The 15,143-nt window shown below is 37.5% G+C and overlaps 2 protein-coding genes across 6 annotated transcripts in view; one reads left to right on the top strand and one right to left on the bottom strand.

The window, feature by feature from the left end:
• Window positions 1–1,872, top strand: part of LOC107751004 (SRSF protein kinase 1-like) — a 44,752-nt gene extending 42,880 nt beyond the window's left edge. For all 5 annotated transcript variants that reach the window (XM_016566574.1, XM_016566575.1, XM_016566573.1 and 2 more), the window contains 2 exons: window positions 152–244; window positions 520–1,872. In XM_016566574.1, the coding sequence (XP_016422060.1) occupies window positions 152–244; window positions 520–704 (278 nt within the window). In that variant the 3' untranslated portion in view covers window positions 705–1,872. The remainder of the gene's footprint in view (window positions 1–151; window positions 245–519) is intronic.
• A 667-nt stretch (window positions 1,873–2,539) lies between these two features.
• On the bottom strand, window positions 2,540–7,419 carry LOC107751033 (tetraspan membrane protein of hair cell stereocilia homolog). Its single transcript, XM_016566601.1, has 3 exons — window positions 7,008–7,419; window positions 4,741–4,980; window positions 2,540–2,982 (listed from the first exon to the last, which is right to left on the bottom strand). Exons 1-3 carry the CDS (start codon window positions 7,417–7,419, stop codon window positions 2,972–2,974), a joined length of 663 nt encoding a protein of 220 aa, XP_016422087.1. The 3' UTR covers window positions 2,540–2,971.
• Between the last annotated feature and the right edge of the window lie 7,724 nt (window positions 7,420–15,143).

Below are 15,143 nucleotides of genomic sequence, written 5' to 3'. Positions count from 1 at the left end.
AGCCAACTCTAATTCAAGGACAAACATGAATTGGCAGGACAACAGATGGCATTTTTAGCACATCAATTCAAGTAAAGTTTTAAAAGTTCCATCTATAACTTCTTGTAAATGTCAGAAGCTTTATCTCAAGCCTTTTTTCTACTGCAAACAGATCACATCGCGCTGATCATCGAGCTGCTGGGGAAGATTCCTCGTAAACTCATCACAAACGGCAAATATTCCAAGGAATTTTTCACCAAGAAAGGTACATCTGTCAATAGACACTTGATACATATGCGATTGCTTAGCTAATGTGTTTCACTTACTTGATAAACTTGCTGGCAGTGTTCAGTAGCTTTGTGTGAATGTCAGTTTGATTGATGGGGTATGTCTGCACTCCCATTATTAGTATAGCTATACATTTTTTAGTATGTGCGTAAATGTGTAGTCCATATAGCCGCTCTTATTTCTGTTTTAAAACTGATAGTTCCAGTTCTAACTTCTGATGTGGATGTGTCCATGTATTTATTTGTGCGCTAGGTGACCTAAGGCACATCACCAAGCTGAAGCCGTGGGGTTTGCAGGACGTGCTGGTCGAAAAGTACGAATGGCCCCGAGAGGAAGCCCAGAATTTCTCAGACTTCCTCCTCCAGATGTTGGACCTCATCCCAGAGAAAAGAGCCACGGCTGCCGAGTGCCTCCGTCATTCCTGGATCACCTCCTAGTGGCCAAAAAGCTCCAAACACACACTTCTCTGAACTCATGAATGCTCCCCACTGGCAGACGCTGTCTTAAGAGCCGTGCCTGGTGTCATGGCAGATATTAGCCGCGAGTACAAGAAGATCCAGTTCTCAAATTGTTGTTGCTTTTTTATGTAATTGGTATAATTTGTGTACTGTCATTACAGTGGTTTGTGCTCTTGCTAATTTATCTAACAGCCACTTCTCTATCGATTTCCGTCATATCACAGGATGGTTTGACACACGTCAGAATTGATTTATCTTCTTAAGAGATTGGACTTTGTTCCACTTCTCTCTGTTTTCTTAAAAGCGTAGTGTTGCAGTAAATTGGACTCAGTAGCTGATTGTGGTGTTTTTTTCACTGTATTAAAAAAAGATGTTAATCACAGCTTCCTTAAAACTGTTTTCCATATCTTATGTTTTACATCAGCTTTCCATATTCCATATGTTTTACATCAGCTGTCTGAATGAAGGGAACATGAATGGACATTTTTTTAAGTTATAAGAGTGTTTCAGAAGTCTTCATATTGAATGTGAGCTACTATACAGTGCAAGAGAAACACACACATATATTTTTACCACAAAGGGCAAAAAGAAACTCAAAGTAGAGAAATGCTAACCCTTCATGCGTCACAAAATCCATAAAGGACTATCATGTTTTTTTTTTAAAGTAATGACGTCTAACATGTGAATGCCAGGGAATAGTTTTGGTATCAAGGTCTATTTCTGTTACAAAATCTAAAATCTGTGAAAACATTTGACATTATGTACATACTCGTACCAAAGAGTTGGTTCTTCACACAATCAGTGCTGTACAGACTTAAGTCCCATCATTGTGTACAGTTTTGCTATGAATGAATGGCTTAAGGAACATGTTTGAGAATCACTGATTTAGAGATGCCTTGAAATGAATCTGCAATGATCTGTCTGTCTGAGCTTTTTTTTCCCCTACAGTGTTGATTCAAGCAATATCCCAGCTTGACTTAGAAGGGCCTTTTGCTTTCTCTTCTAGATGAGGCGGTTTCATGTGACCTTTTACAGCATCACAAATATCATCTGCTGTCTCCTTTTTCATGAATGTCTCTCTGCTGTTGATTGTCCAGCATTGGACTAAAATTGTTTCTGTAGTAACTTCAAATAAAGATTTTGAAATGGCAAAAGGCTTTTGTAGTTTGGATTAACTTTTTGGTTCTGATTCATAATGCAAGCTACGAGCGTATCCGGTTTCATTTTGGAATGAATTTCTTATGTTGGTTTCAATTCGTCTACATTGTTTCAAATGCGGCCATCACCAGACTTTAAGCATGTTAAATTCCTTTGGACACCACAACAGTTGTGAGATGACGTCACATTCTGTGGCATCTTTTTTAAAAACATAAATTTAACAAATAATAACTCCAAAATGTAAAAAATATACAATTTACTGTAACTTCCTGCAACACTGCAGCTTTAAAGTTTGTGCATAAGATCCCTGTTGAAAAAAACAGCATATGCTGGTTTGGTATGTTTTGACGCTGGGATGCTGGTCCTTTGCTGGTCCTTTTGCTGGTTTATGCTGGTCATGTGCTGGCAAAGGGACCAGCAAAGGACCAGCTTAAACCAGCAAAGGACCAGCTTAAACCAGAATCCCAGCGTCAAAACATACCTAACCAGCATATGCTGGGTTTTTCAACAGGTTATGCAGCAACAGGTCCTCATGTGATATGAATTCACAGGTCAGAATTGACCAAACTTCAGATTTGGAATGCAGTAAAATGCAAAACTTCTTTGCATGAGCTTGTGTATGAATGAAAGTGAATGGAACAGGAACTGCAGTGTAACCACCTCTTTAATGATGTAACTAGCAGAAAGAGCCACTGAACTAATCAGGTAACAAATCTGAATCTTTTAAGCAAACATTTAAAATATTCGAGTCCCTGACTGGTATGAATGAAAGTCCCCACTACAGGGTGGAGCAGGATTTTGGACCAATGAGATTCATTGTGGGTGGGGCTAATCGATGTGACTTCATATGAATAGAAATCAGTTTAGTTCAGATTTCTTTTTTTTTTTTACACTCAATTTGACTTTGGTCTCAAAATATAAAATTGCTGTTTATATATTAGAAATACTGCCTGAAGTAACCTCAAAGGTGGCAATTACTTACTATAGACACATTAAAATAATTATTTTTCTTCATATTTCCTTCAGATAGTCAGAAAGTGGCCTGTAAACCCACAGGGTCCAATGAGCCTCATGATGTGCAGGGGTCTTCATGCTTCCTCTAAGGACAAAAAAAGAACTATATTAGTTTCTCAATAACTTTCACAGCATTGCATGAGGATTATGAGAACAGGAATAGCATGATTAATAGTGTTTTGCTGTCTTCTTGCAAGTGACAATGTGAAAGGCACACATTAATGCACACAAATCTGTCACAGCTAATAGAATTCATTTTACTAGCGCTAGCATTTTACTAGAGAGCACAAAAGGAATCCTGTCTCTCTGGGCATTGTTATTTTTACACAGCAGAAGATACATGAGCGTTTCCTTCAAAAAGAAGCAACTTTACACCGCCATGAGAGACCTGCTTCAGTTTGATCAGAGATCAAATGCTGAAGACTAGAACACGGGTGCTGTAAAAAGAAACAAAACACCATCTGCCTGTCTTTTCTATAATATATTGAGGAATAATTCACCAAACAAAAGAAATTTGTCATTATTTAACCCCACCGATGCTATTTTAAAACCGTGTGACTGTCTTTCCTCTAAAAGTTGATGGTAACCAGTGCTGGATAGTAACTGGTTATATGTAATCTGATTCCACAAATTAAGTACTTGTAATTAGATTACATTACATGTTAAAATGCTCATAATCAGATGAGCAGTACGTAAGTTTTGCATCTTTGTCGCCATCTCCATTTGAATCCTGCAATTGCAGTTATTTGCAGATTCTTCTTTATGTGGGTTGTGCATCGGCCCGGCTCCTCAGCGCGGATGAATCTAATGTTTTGAGGAGTATGTGTGGCTGTCAGTCACCGCACCAGTGTGAATCTATCTATCTATCTATCTATCTATCTATCTATCTATCTTTAATTAACATTAACATTAACTTGTGTGCAGCCTACATTACAAACTGTCCTGGTTGAAGTTTAGCCTTAATGCAATTGGTCAAATCGCTGTTGTTTTGAGCAAATGAATTGCATTCCCACTGAAAAACAAGCGTTCTAGCGTGAAAACGTTGCCGATAAATAGTGTTGCTTGCTTAGTAGTCTCAGCCTCAGACGTCACACCCACGGACCGCTGGCTGAACGTCTGATGCATACGGCACACAAAATTGGAAACACTTAAGGAGTTTTGAAGTCGTCATCGGATTGGTCGAATTATACAGGATTTCCGGGAGACGTGTGTGTTGCGTTCTTTAACGTTCCACCTGGAAACAAATATGCCGTGACGCCAAACCCCCTCATGTTAGAAGAAAGCCGTCGTGTTTACAACTGTGACGATGAGCGCTTACACGCCCCTAAACATGACGCGGCACAAAACGAAATGTGATTGGTTGCTTTAACTGTCAGTCATATGGCCTCTTGGGCGGTTCTTGCCATTCAAAGCGGCCAAGATTCCCAGACCTTCTGCCATCAGTCTGAAGGTCTGGCTACACGAGACTACTTGCTTGGGAACTAATGTCAAGTTTACATGACTCTGTTCTCTGGAATCCTCTCAAGCAGAGGACTTCTATATTCCGATTGGTTGCCGCCGTACCGCATCATAGCTCATTACCATAAAGTTGACCTGACTTCAACTCTACTCGATGCCCACACCGTCCAAGACGCGCCGCAGCAGGCCCACATTAAAAATGAATGACTTCCGGCCACTTCGACGCTCACGCCGGCAGCGGTGTGAACGCACAGTAAGTAGTCAGAATACATTACCTAAAATGTGTAATGTAATAGATGACGCGACTAATTACAATTTTCGTCACGTAGTTTGTAATCAGTAATGGACTACAATTTGCACGTAATCTAGCCAGTACTGAAAGTACCTTTTTTCTCCTCCACCTGGAAGTCTTCTGGCAGCAGTTTGTCTTGCCGGTTACCCAGTACAAAGGCCAGGAAGGATAATGTGAGCGAGTCCATGATGCTGATGATGGCCAGGATATATGCCCAGCGCACTGTGCAGTTACCCAACGTGTATTTATCCGTCCGCTGACCACACATCCTCTTCACCTCCTCTGAGTCCCAGCCATCTGGATAGATCATACAGCCTATGACCATACAAGTTGCTGAAGATGAGAAGAAGAAGAAAAAAAAAGTCAGATAAAAATGACATGAAAATTACGTGTTATTTATTTATTTACCTTTTACATTTTTGTGGTTTCTTAAAGCATTTTGTGTTTTATAATTGCTCTGATTAAATTTAGCTGACAATCCATTAAACAGAAATGGCCTAAAGTTCATATAACAGTTGCAGTCCTTGAATTTGATTGGCTGAGCTGCATTCAGCACTACTCACTCAAGTCACCTTTATTTCTATAGTGCTTTATACAATACAGATTGTTTCAAAGGAGCTTCATAGCAATAAACAGGAAAATGTCACAATTACAAAAATTACAAAAAAAATTCAGAATTACAAAATTACAAAAAAAAACATTTGTTGTTATTTTGAAGTTTCAATTCATCAAAGAATTGTGAAAAAATGTTTCACGGATGACACTGAAGACTGGAGTAATGGCTCAGATTTGCCATCAAAGGAATGAAGTACATCTTAAAATATGTTAAAACAGAAAAGTTATTTGAATTGATAATTTCACAATATTATTGTTCTTACTGTATTTTGATCAAACAAATGCAGCCTCTGTGAGCATAAGAGACTTCATTCAAAAACATTAAAATTCTAGTGTATTTCCATTGGTGGAGCAAAAACAGAAAACATGAACTGCCAACATTGTGTTTAAAACTTAGCACAGTTTCTGGTGTGATAACATTTAAATTTGTCTTTATCATTGGGCAATATGATGTAAATGTTCAATATTTTTTGTAGACTTTAATATTTAAGTCTATAGAAAGTAACTTTCAAAACATAAACCCACCCTGAGAATTATTCACTGGAGACATGCAAGACTCATTCGCATTATAGTCAAAAATACTCTTGGCTACTAGAAATACTTTGCACTGGGACTGTTGCCTGGCAACTTCAGCCACACTTAACTCATCATTTATTATTCATATGACAATATACTCTGTGCAGGGCAGCTGGTGCTGCTGTGGGTATTGCGTTACACACACTCTGTCTCTCTCGCTCATTATCACTCTCACTTTCGTTTAATGAGTATGCATTGCAAATGCATTGTTATGTAACATGATGTGATGAGAGGGTTATCTGTGTCCTCATTGATCAATTCATTAGAGAGGATGAGACTTAAACACACTATATTTCGCAACACAGCACAATTTGCAATGTATTACATTGATATACTGTAAAGCAGCGTTGCCAGTCAATAAGATTGGAACTGTCCAGGGTGCTGAAGTCCTGAGTAACCTCATGTATTACAGGACTGATACAAAGCCTCAAGAATGTAACTGAACTTTGGAGCATCTGAAGAGTTAGTACTTAACTTTCACAGGCAATTAACTCAGACTACATTAACTGCATTAATAAAACTGATAAAAAAAGATTTTCATTTGGGTTAATTTAAATAAATCTGTAATAAAAGATACATTTTTGATGAAAACGTAATTTTTTTAATTTCAATTAGTTGCCAAGGCAACATTTCAAATTTGTTCAAATTTTAAATACTAAAACATAAATACATAACTAAAACTAAAATAAAACAGACATTTTTAAAAAAGCAAAAACTTTAAAAAATAAAATTACTAAAATTTCGAACTAAAATTTAAACTAAAAATATAAAATAAAAGCTAATTCAAAATATTAACAAATACTATAATAGTATATAAATAATACAAAATTAACACAACATTTAAAACGCATAGAAATTATTTAATGTTACTGCCTTAGATAATAAATTATTAAATTACATCTGCAAACAGATTATGTCACTTTATGCAAAACAGAGCAACAAATAAATGCCACTTGGTTTGATATATAATAAATTTAAGATTTTATATTTTTAAGAAAATACTTTTTAAATGTAACTTAAATGTCCAAATAGTTTCTGGGGTGCTGTATATAAAAATAAATTATAATATATATAAAATATAATTATTTTTTAACCACCAATGTAAAACATATTATATAATAATTAATGTTTATGTCATTAATAAAACCGAAATTCAGGGAAATACTAACCAGCTGCCAGCTGCATCCATGCGCAGATCTTATACACGCTGCCTGAGTTGCAGAAAAAGAACAAACTAAAGCAGACAATAGTCCCCACGATCAGCAGCAAAGAGATCCCAACGAAGAACATAGCGGTTTTGAAGGCACCTGAAGGTATAGATCCAAAGTCCAAAGCGCTGCCCTTACACACCAGCTCTCCTGTGATGGGGTTCCCAATGCAGTAGTGAAAAAGCCCGAAGTATCCCGACTGAGGGGTGTCAACACTGTCTCCAATCCAGTAAGGCTGAATGAAGACCACCACACAGATGATGGCGAAGCAGATGGTGAAGATAGTCCACAGTACACCAACAGCCCTCGCGTTTCTCACGTAATTTGTGTGATAGATCTTGGCAGCCTCCTGGGCCGATAACATTTTAGTCATGTTTGCTGCAGATGATGGGCCACCCGAAGGTGTGCGTTAAAGCAATGTTCAGACAGTAGACAACTAACAACTTGGTATGTGAGAAAAAAAGTCTTCCTTGAATCAATCCACTGCTTGAAATAAAGCTTAAAACTAAAAAATAACAACATATAAAAAAAACTGCCTGGTCAGCGAACGTCTTCTTTCTGAAGGAAGTGTACAGTTCTGGACCCTGAGAGATGCATTAGATAATGTAACCCAGAATTACTGTAACCTGAGTCTCCACCTGCAGGCCATCAGTGGTTAGATGTATCCTCCGACTCTGCCCATTAGATCCGACAGAAGAGAGAGTTTGGAAGCTGATGAAAGTGCTCTCTTCATTCAGACAAGCACTGTGTGGTGCTGTGAGATCACTGGATTATTAATTAATGGAGGTGTAGAGTTGCACTCTGGCTGTGTGTCAAACCTAGAGAGCTGACTCACCGTCTGTGACTAAAACAGCTCCTTGTCATTCACTGTGCTAATGGTTTTCACTGAAAGTAGACAGACAGAGTCTACAGTCTGTCCGTCTCTTTAGTACCACAGACAGGTAGACAGAAAGAGGGAGAGACAGACAGACAGATATATAGACAGATAGGCAGACATAAAGATATACAATTGAATTTGAATTGAATAGATATATAGACAGACAGACAGATATATAGATATACAGACAGATATATAGATAGATATATAGACAGAAAGACATAGATATATAGATATACAGGCAGACAGATATAGAAAAATAAATAGACAAACAGATATATAGATATACAGGCAGACAGAAATAGAAAGATAAATAGACAGGCAGATATATAGATATACAGGCAGACAGATACAGATAAGATATATAGACAGACAGATATATAGATATATAGGCAGACAGATATAGATAGATATATAGACAGACAGATATAGGCTATAGATATACAGGCAGATAGATACAGATAGATATATAAATATACAGGCAGATAGATACAGATAGATATAGACAGACAGATATATAGATATACAGGCAGACAGATATAGATAGATATATAGACAGACAGATATAGGCTATAGATATACAGGCAGACAGATACAGATAGATATATAGACAGACAGATATATAGATATACAGGCAGATAGATATAGATAGATATATAGACAGACAGACAGATATATAGATATACAGGCAGATAGATACAGATAGATATATAGACAGACAGATATATAGATATACAGGCAAAGGTTTACAAGAAAATGAACATTCAATAAATCATAATCAGTTCTGGGATATGTGGAATAATCTGAGCACAACAAAACTACAAGACAGAAACATTTGGACAAAACATTTTGAAAATGTATATAAAGTAATCCCTCCAAAACAACTCAATGACAATTCAGATCAAACAAAGTCTACAAACTTATGAAAACACAAGAACTGACCCTTCGCAAAGTTATTTAGCAGTATTTTAAACAACAGAATTGTAAACTTCCTTAACGAACACAGGGTCCTGAACCAGAGTCAGAATGGGTTTCTTACAAATCATAAAACTACTGATCAAATTTACACCCTGCACACCTTAATCAATAAACACGTAAAATAGGCCAAAATCTGAAAAATATGGGTATGCTTTGTCGATTTCAAAAAAGCATTTGATTCTGTTTGGCACGATGGAAAATATGCAAAAAAATCCCTCCAATTCTGGATGCATCTAAAATTGAGTCCCACAGATTCACGACATTTTAAAGCGCTACAAACTCAAGAACTGAACTCTGAAAAAGTCCTCTCAGTCAGCTGGTTCTGAGCCTTACTAAACTGACTAACTCTACTAACACTAACCAGTCTAACACTGCTTCTCACCCAAACATCTAAATTTATCAAATTATCAAACAATCCAAAAACACATATCTGGAACATTGGGATCACGAAACTAATACACGAAGTAAGCCTGCAATTCTATTGAAGTCTAAAATCAAATTATGAATAGGTATAGTATCTCCAGAGTGCAAGGGTGCCGTAACAACTTATTCCAAGGGCCCTGATAAAAGAGGGCCTTTAACAAAGGGTCCAATGAGAGTCCGCAATATGATGCTTTACCCAGTAGGAGGCGCTGTGATATTGTGAAACCACCTCTGCTAGACACTCGGAGGACCAAGAGGGCTTTTTAGCTCTGAGTGAGCGTCTCATATTTATTTTAATCTCTGATTCAATAACTGCGCTGATTATTCTATTACAGTCAAGTCCTGTGTTCAGGGTTCAGACAGAATTTTATTAATGTTACGGTTTAACGTTTACAGATATTGTGTGGCTAAATCAGATTAGCCCTGCTGTCAGTAAAAGTATATGTGCAAACTACTACATAATCGCCCCGTCTGTTTTAACAATTCCCATTTTTAAAAAGTGACAGAGAGGGACAAATAACATTGGCATTTAGAGATAATAATGTCACCATCCCCATCACCTGTCCCTCCGGTGCATAATTGCACAATAATTCATGATTAAAATATATGAACCAAAGGTGCTGTGACAATAGCACAATACAGTGGCCCCCTGGGGTTGAATAAGGAAATCAATGAAGTGCTCATCTGCCCAATTCAACCGTCCCACTGGCTTTGTCATGAATAGCCACCAGATGCATGTCAAGTGACGGACAGAACGTGCCATCTGCTGCTCTTGATAGCATTTTGTAGGGCAGAGAAACAGCTTATTTTATTTTATTTTGCATCATGGAAAGCATTGATGAATTACAGGGAATTACACAACACCATTAGTACAGAAAGCTTCATAATGTGAACGGACTGCTTTATGATATATCACTAAAGCTTTGCAGCCTTGATGGTAGTGTGATTTTCCTCTGGGACATTTTGGACCCCCCCAGTCCCGCTATTCAACAAAGATTTCCTTAATAATGTTTAACCAAATGATATATGAACAAACTGATCTGTCAGACCCATGATCCACTGTTCTTGTCACTTTTAGTTTTATCTCACAGCAATTTATTAGAACAGCAGACTTTCAGAGCAAAACAATAGATCGTTTGGCCAGTTTGCAATGCTTTAATATTCCATCTTACTTTTATATTTTAAATGGAAAGACAAATCTCGAAGTATTTGCTTGCTTAGGGTTTGAACAAACACTAATCATTGTACTTTTGTCGAGAAGAGTTGTGAAGATAAACTTACTTTCATTGAAAGAACGACTCTAGCTACATCTAGAGACCAGAGAGGCTTTTTTTAACCCTCCAAACGTCTGTTCTGGGAGCGTTTGGTAACTAAGTGGGTACAAAATTCCGCAAAAAAAAGTCGGATTACTTGACGGTAGCAAATGCACGTGCACTGCTAAACACTGTAATGTTTACGACAGTGACTTCCACTCACTGAACTGTAGGGTACGGGGCTCCAAAGTTGCAAAAATACACAAAACTACATAAGGTTGCTTTAAAAGTAGCCTAGCTCAACTAAAAAAAAAACGCGACTCTACAGCTTGCGGTTTTAAACACATTTTTACAATAAACATGGGTTTGACTTACTTTTGCCATTGCACGTGCGTGTTTTGCAGCGTTTCGGCCATAAATCTGTGGATTCTGAACACTCGGAATTTTATGGAAGGCGGACGGGGCCAAAAGTCTTTATACCGAATGTGTGAAATTTGACCGTCAAAAAAAACAAAAAACAAAAATTAAATAAATACAATAAAATAAAATAGATCATTTTTGAACATGTTTATTTTGTATGTGTAGACATTCACTTTCTGGCTGCGTTAAGGCATTATTTTAAAAAATATAATTCCACAAAAACTGAAAGTTATTTTATAATTGTGGGTGGCATATTGTAGCTTGTATTTCCATTCCTTTTTTTAATTCAAATGTGAGACAAAACAATACGAAACACAATACAAAATATTGACACAGTGGAAAGACAACAAAGAAAAAAGATAAAAAGAAGAAGAATTAGTAGAATTTATTTATGATAAAGAAAGTAATCGACATAAGCTGACAGGATATAAGCTACATAAATTAAATAACGGGACACAAAATGTTCTTCATGAGTTTCTTGTGATTCATGAATCTGTCATGAATCTACTTCACTTTACTGCAATTCAGCAATCCTGTAAGTTTAAAGTTTGCATTCTTTTAATTCAGCTAAGATGCCACGTCAATCTTCTATTGGTCACATGTCTTCGTGATACAAAATCACAGGGCAGAGTTCACCGAACTTGAGATTTGGAATGCAGCAAAATTCACACGAGTTTGCGTTTCCTGTCTCCCGTATTCGCATACGTATGAATGTAAGTCAATATAACAGAAAGTGACGTGTGACCAGCCCTTTAAGGTGCAGTCACATTATTAGCGAAATTTGAAAATATGGAAAAAATGGTCCATTTTCCATTCTCAATAGTGTAGCTATGTGTGAAGCACTGATCACACAGAAGTCAGTTTCAAACAAAGGAGTTTTCGGTTGATCAGCGCGGCAAATTCGCATGACCAACTTAAACATAAACGAAATCTGCATGAGGAACTTTTTTGCATGAAAATCCCAATTGCGCAGATTCGTATCGAAATGAATGGAATTTGCCCACAAAATTTCTCAACAGTAAATGTGACCACATGACATTCTAAAAACATGGTGCTTGGGTTAAAAGTAATTCAACTTTTATAAAAAGCCATTTTGCTTTTTTTTTTTCAATTGCATTTCCCTGTGTCTTGTATTTTTGCTGTGTAAACATGACCATATTTGTATGAATAAAACTTCATTGCACACTGCAACACTACAGGCCTACAGTACATCCAATCAGGCGATTTAATGTCAACCTCTGGTCATTTACTGTGTGGTCTTTCCACAATGTGGCCAGACAGCTGGTGTCCATGAGTGAGGTGTACTTACACTAATGAGCATTGCACTTCACCAGCAGTATTCTCTAATGATTTGACCCCACTTGTTTTGAGGTCCCTAAAACCTTTTCAGTCTGTCCTTTACTGTAATCTAGACCGCTGATGCATTTGAATTAAATCTTTATTGTTTACAATCAGGATGAGCAGAGATCATAAGAAGAGTTGTGCTCTCCTCGTGGCTAAAGGCAGATGCTCATCCCGTGATGTGTTTTGCCCTCAGGTGGAAGTGAGGTTTGTCTATTCACACCGCTTTGTGGACATCCTAAATGATAGACCATACAAAAGCCTTTTTTTTGTTGTCAGGGCATGGGCTCTAGTTTTCTTTTTAAAAACCGTTCCCATGGAAACAGGGCACAGAATGCTCTTAATAATAAACTGTGTCTGTTACAAAACTGATGGAACATCAATAGGCCCTTCCTCAAAAATGCAAGGTATTATTTTGCAATAATGACCAGCGGACTGTACGTTTTCCACTTCAGGCACAGTTATGTAAGGAATAAATAACATATCATGACATATTCAATACTTTTCTGATTTGCTATGTTTCACAGACAGTGTTACTAAACTGGGCTTTGTTTCTATTGCTCGTTCCATACATGAATGATCTTTCCTGTCATGTGCACTCATGTGGTTTCAAGTGGTCTAGTTTAGACTTGTCTGCTCTTTTTACCCTTCCAGTACAAAAGAAATCCCTCCCTTTCTGCTCCGCCGTGACCTCACTGTCATCCCCTCCACACACCAGGCCTTTCTGTCCGTCATCTGGCACGAACACTATCAATAACTGTGTCAGTGGGGCAAGTCCCATAGGCTACGCTCAGCCCCACCATCCCGAACCCAAACCAGGCCCAGCGTGAAATTCAGAAGCCTTTGGTGGGGGTGAAACAGCACGCGACACAGAATGGAGGCCCCCCGAAGAGACTCTCTTTTGACCACCAGACCGCCCCGACCATTGACTTCCTTCTCAGCCAACTGTGCGTTCATCACACCATCTTTGCCTTTGTCAACATTCGATGGGGTAATTATTCCCCTCCTTTATGAAAACCAGACGCCGTTTGTTGCACAGAACAAGCAACTGATTAGCAGGGCAAGCTAATAAAAACACAGCTAATTTCAAACATAAATTGTGAACGTTGGAATACTTGGCACATCAGGCCATAGAAACTATCTGAAAGTGCTGGGAACACATTATAAACCTTATCAGCTTGTCTCATGAATATTAATTAGATGGCAATAGTTCTTGCAGAAAGTCAGGTAAGGGGCCGCTAGCTTGATTAGCGTTTCATTTAATCCACTACTGCTGGGAGAAGCTTCTGCTTGGGCCAAATTTGTTATTTTATGCAACCAGCTAAATTTCTTTTCTTTACACAACAGCCAAAACTCAAAAATATGATATGAAGTAGATTTTAGCTTACTTTTAAAAAGAGTACTGAAATAAAATACTTTAAAAGATTATAACAGTGAAAACTGCACATCATTGTATGCAATTATTTCAATTGTTTTTTAAATATGATTAAGTGTCCTGATGAACATATTTATGGTAAACTAAAATATACTTTAATGTCTTTTTTTGTCTATTGGAACTTGTATGTCATGTATTTAAATATATTTGTGATTGCACATCTGTAATGATACAGTTTAGAACATTTGGTACATTTAAAAAGGAGAAACAATAATGTACAGTATGTGGAAAATAATGTGTTTTTTTAACTTTAAACCGCATAAACACATTTCATTACACCAAATACACAAAATAATGTTCTTTTTAGCAGCATCATATGACCCCTTTAACTTTGCATGTAAAATTGAATAACACACTTTTACAATTATAATCAAGGACTTAACGTCCTTTAGTGTTATTGACAAAAGAATATTAAAACATAAGGATAAAACAATATAATTTAAAGTAAAACTCTTCATTTGACATTATTACAAAGTGTACTTAAGTGTGTTAGGAAACAGTGATGAAAGTGGACTTTAAGTACACTTAAGAGGCCATTTATTTCATTAATATTTTCTTGTACGTACACTTTTTTAAAATATATACTTTTTAAGATTTTAAGTACACTACAAGAGCACATTCAATACAATTAAGCAGACTTCATTTTCCGAAGGGATAGTTCACCCAAAAACGGGCGCCAAAGCACCTAAGTTGGAGCACAATGTTCACTTGATCTGGTCTAACGTGAAAAGTAAACTTGCAACATTGTGACTGTGTGTAATTCTACGGTAGAATGTTAAAGGAATAGTTCACCCAGAAATGAAAACTCTGTCCTTATTTACTCACCCGCCTTTATTCCAAATCTGTATGATTTTCGTTCTTCCGTGGAACATAAAAGAGGATATTCTGAGAAATGTCTCAGTTTTTTTGTCCATACAATGTTAATGGGCACCAGAACTGTTCTTCTGTGTACCGTAGAAGAAAGTTTGGAACAAAGAAGGGTGAGTATCCCTCATCACTCTGTTTACTGGAGAAATACACACAGTCAGCGTGTTGCAAGTTGGCTTTTCATGTTACACCAGATCAAGTGAACACTGGGCTCTAACCTGGGCGCTTTGGCAAGCCCCTTCGCACACAGATGGTGATGTTGCTGGGGGGAGGATGGATGAAATTTGGGGATGGATGAGGGAGTCTGTATGTCAACGTGTGTGTGTTGTGTGTAGCCCAGGGGCACAGACATACACACATGCAGACTGACCTAGATGAAGTCAGAGCTGTCAGCTGACTCTGTGCCTGGCTGTTCCCTTTCTCTCTCTACCCAAATGTGCGGCTGCTGTATTCACAGGATAGAAACAGACATGGACTGTGGCTAATGTGCCCCCCCCCCCCAC

The sequence above is a fragment of the Sinocyclocheilus rhinocerous genome, unplaced genomic scaffold, assembly GCF_001515625.1.
Source record: "Sinocyclocheilus rhinocerous isolate Xijiao unplaced genomic scaffold, SAMN03320098_v1.1 scaffold2647, whole genome shotgun sequence".
Classification (NCBI taxonomy): Eukaryota; Metazoa; Chordata; class Actinopteri; order Cypriniformes; family Cyprinidae; genus Sinocyclocheilus; species Sinocyclocheilus rhinocerous.
This window is presented reverse-complemented; position numbering and strand designations above follow the sequence as displayed.

Coding starts and splice junctions, on each gene's coding strand:
- LOC107751033 (XM_016566601.1), bottom strand. CDS start 7,419: ATGACTAAAATGTTATCGGCCCAGGAGGCTGCCAAGATCTATCACACA. Junction 4,981..7,007: donor ATGGATGCAGCTGGCAGCTG/GTTAGTATTTCC, acceptor TCTCATCTTCAG/CAACTTGTATGGTCATAGGC.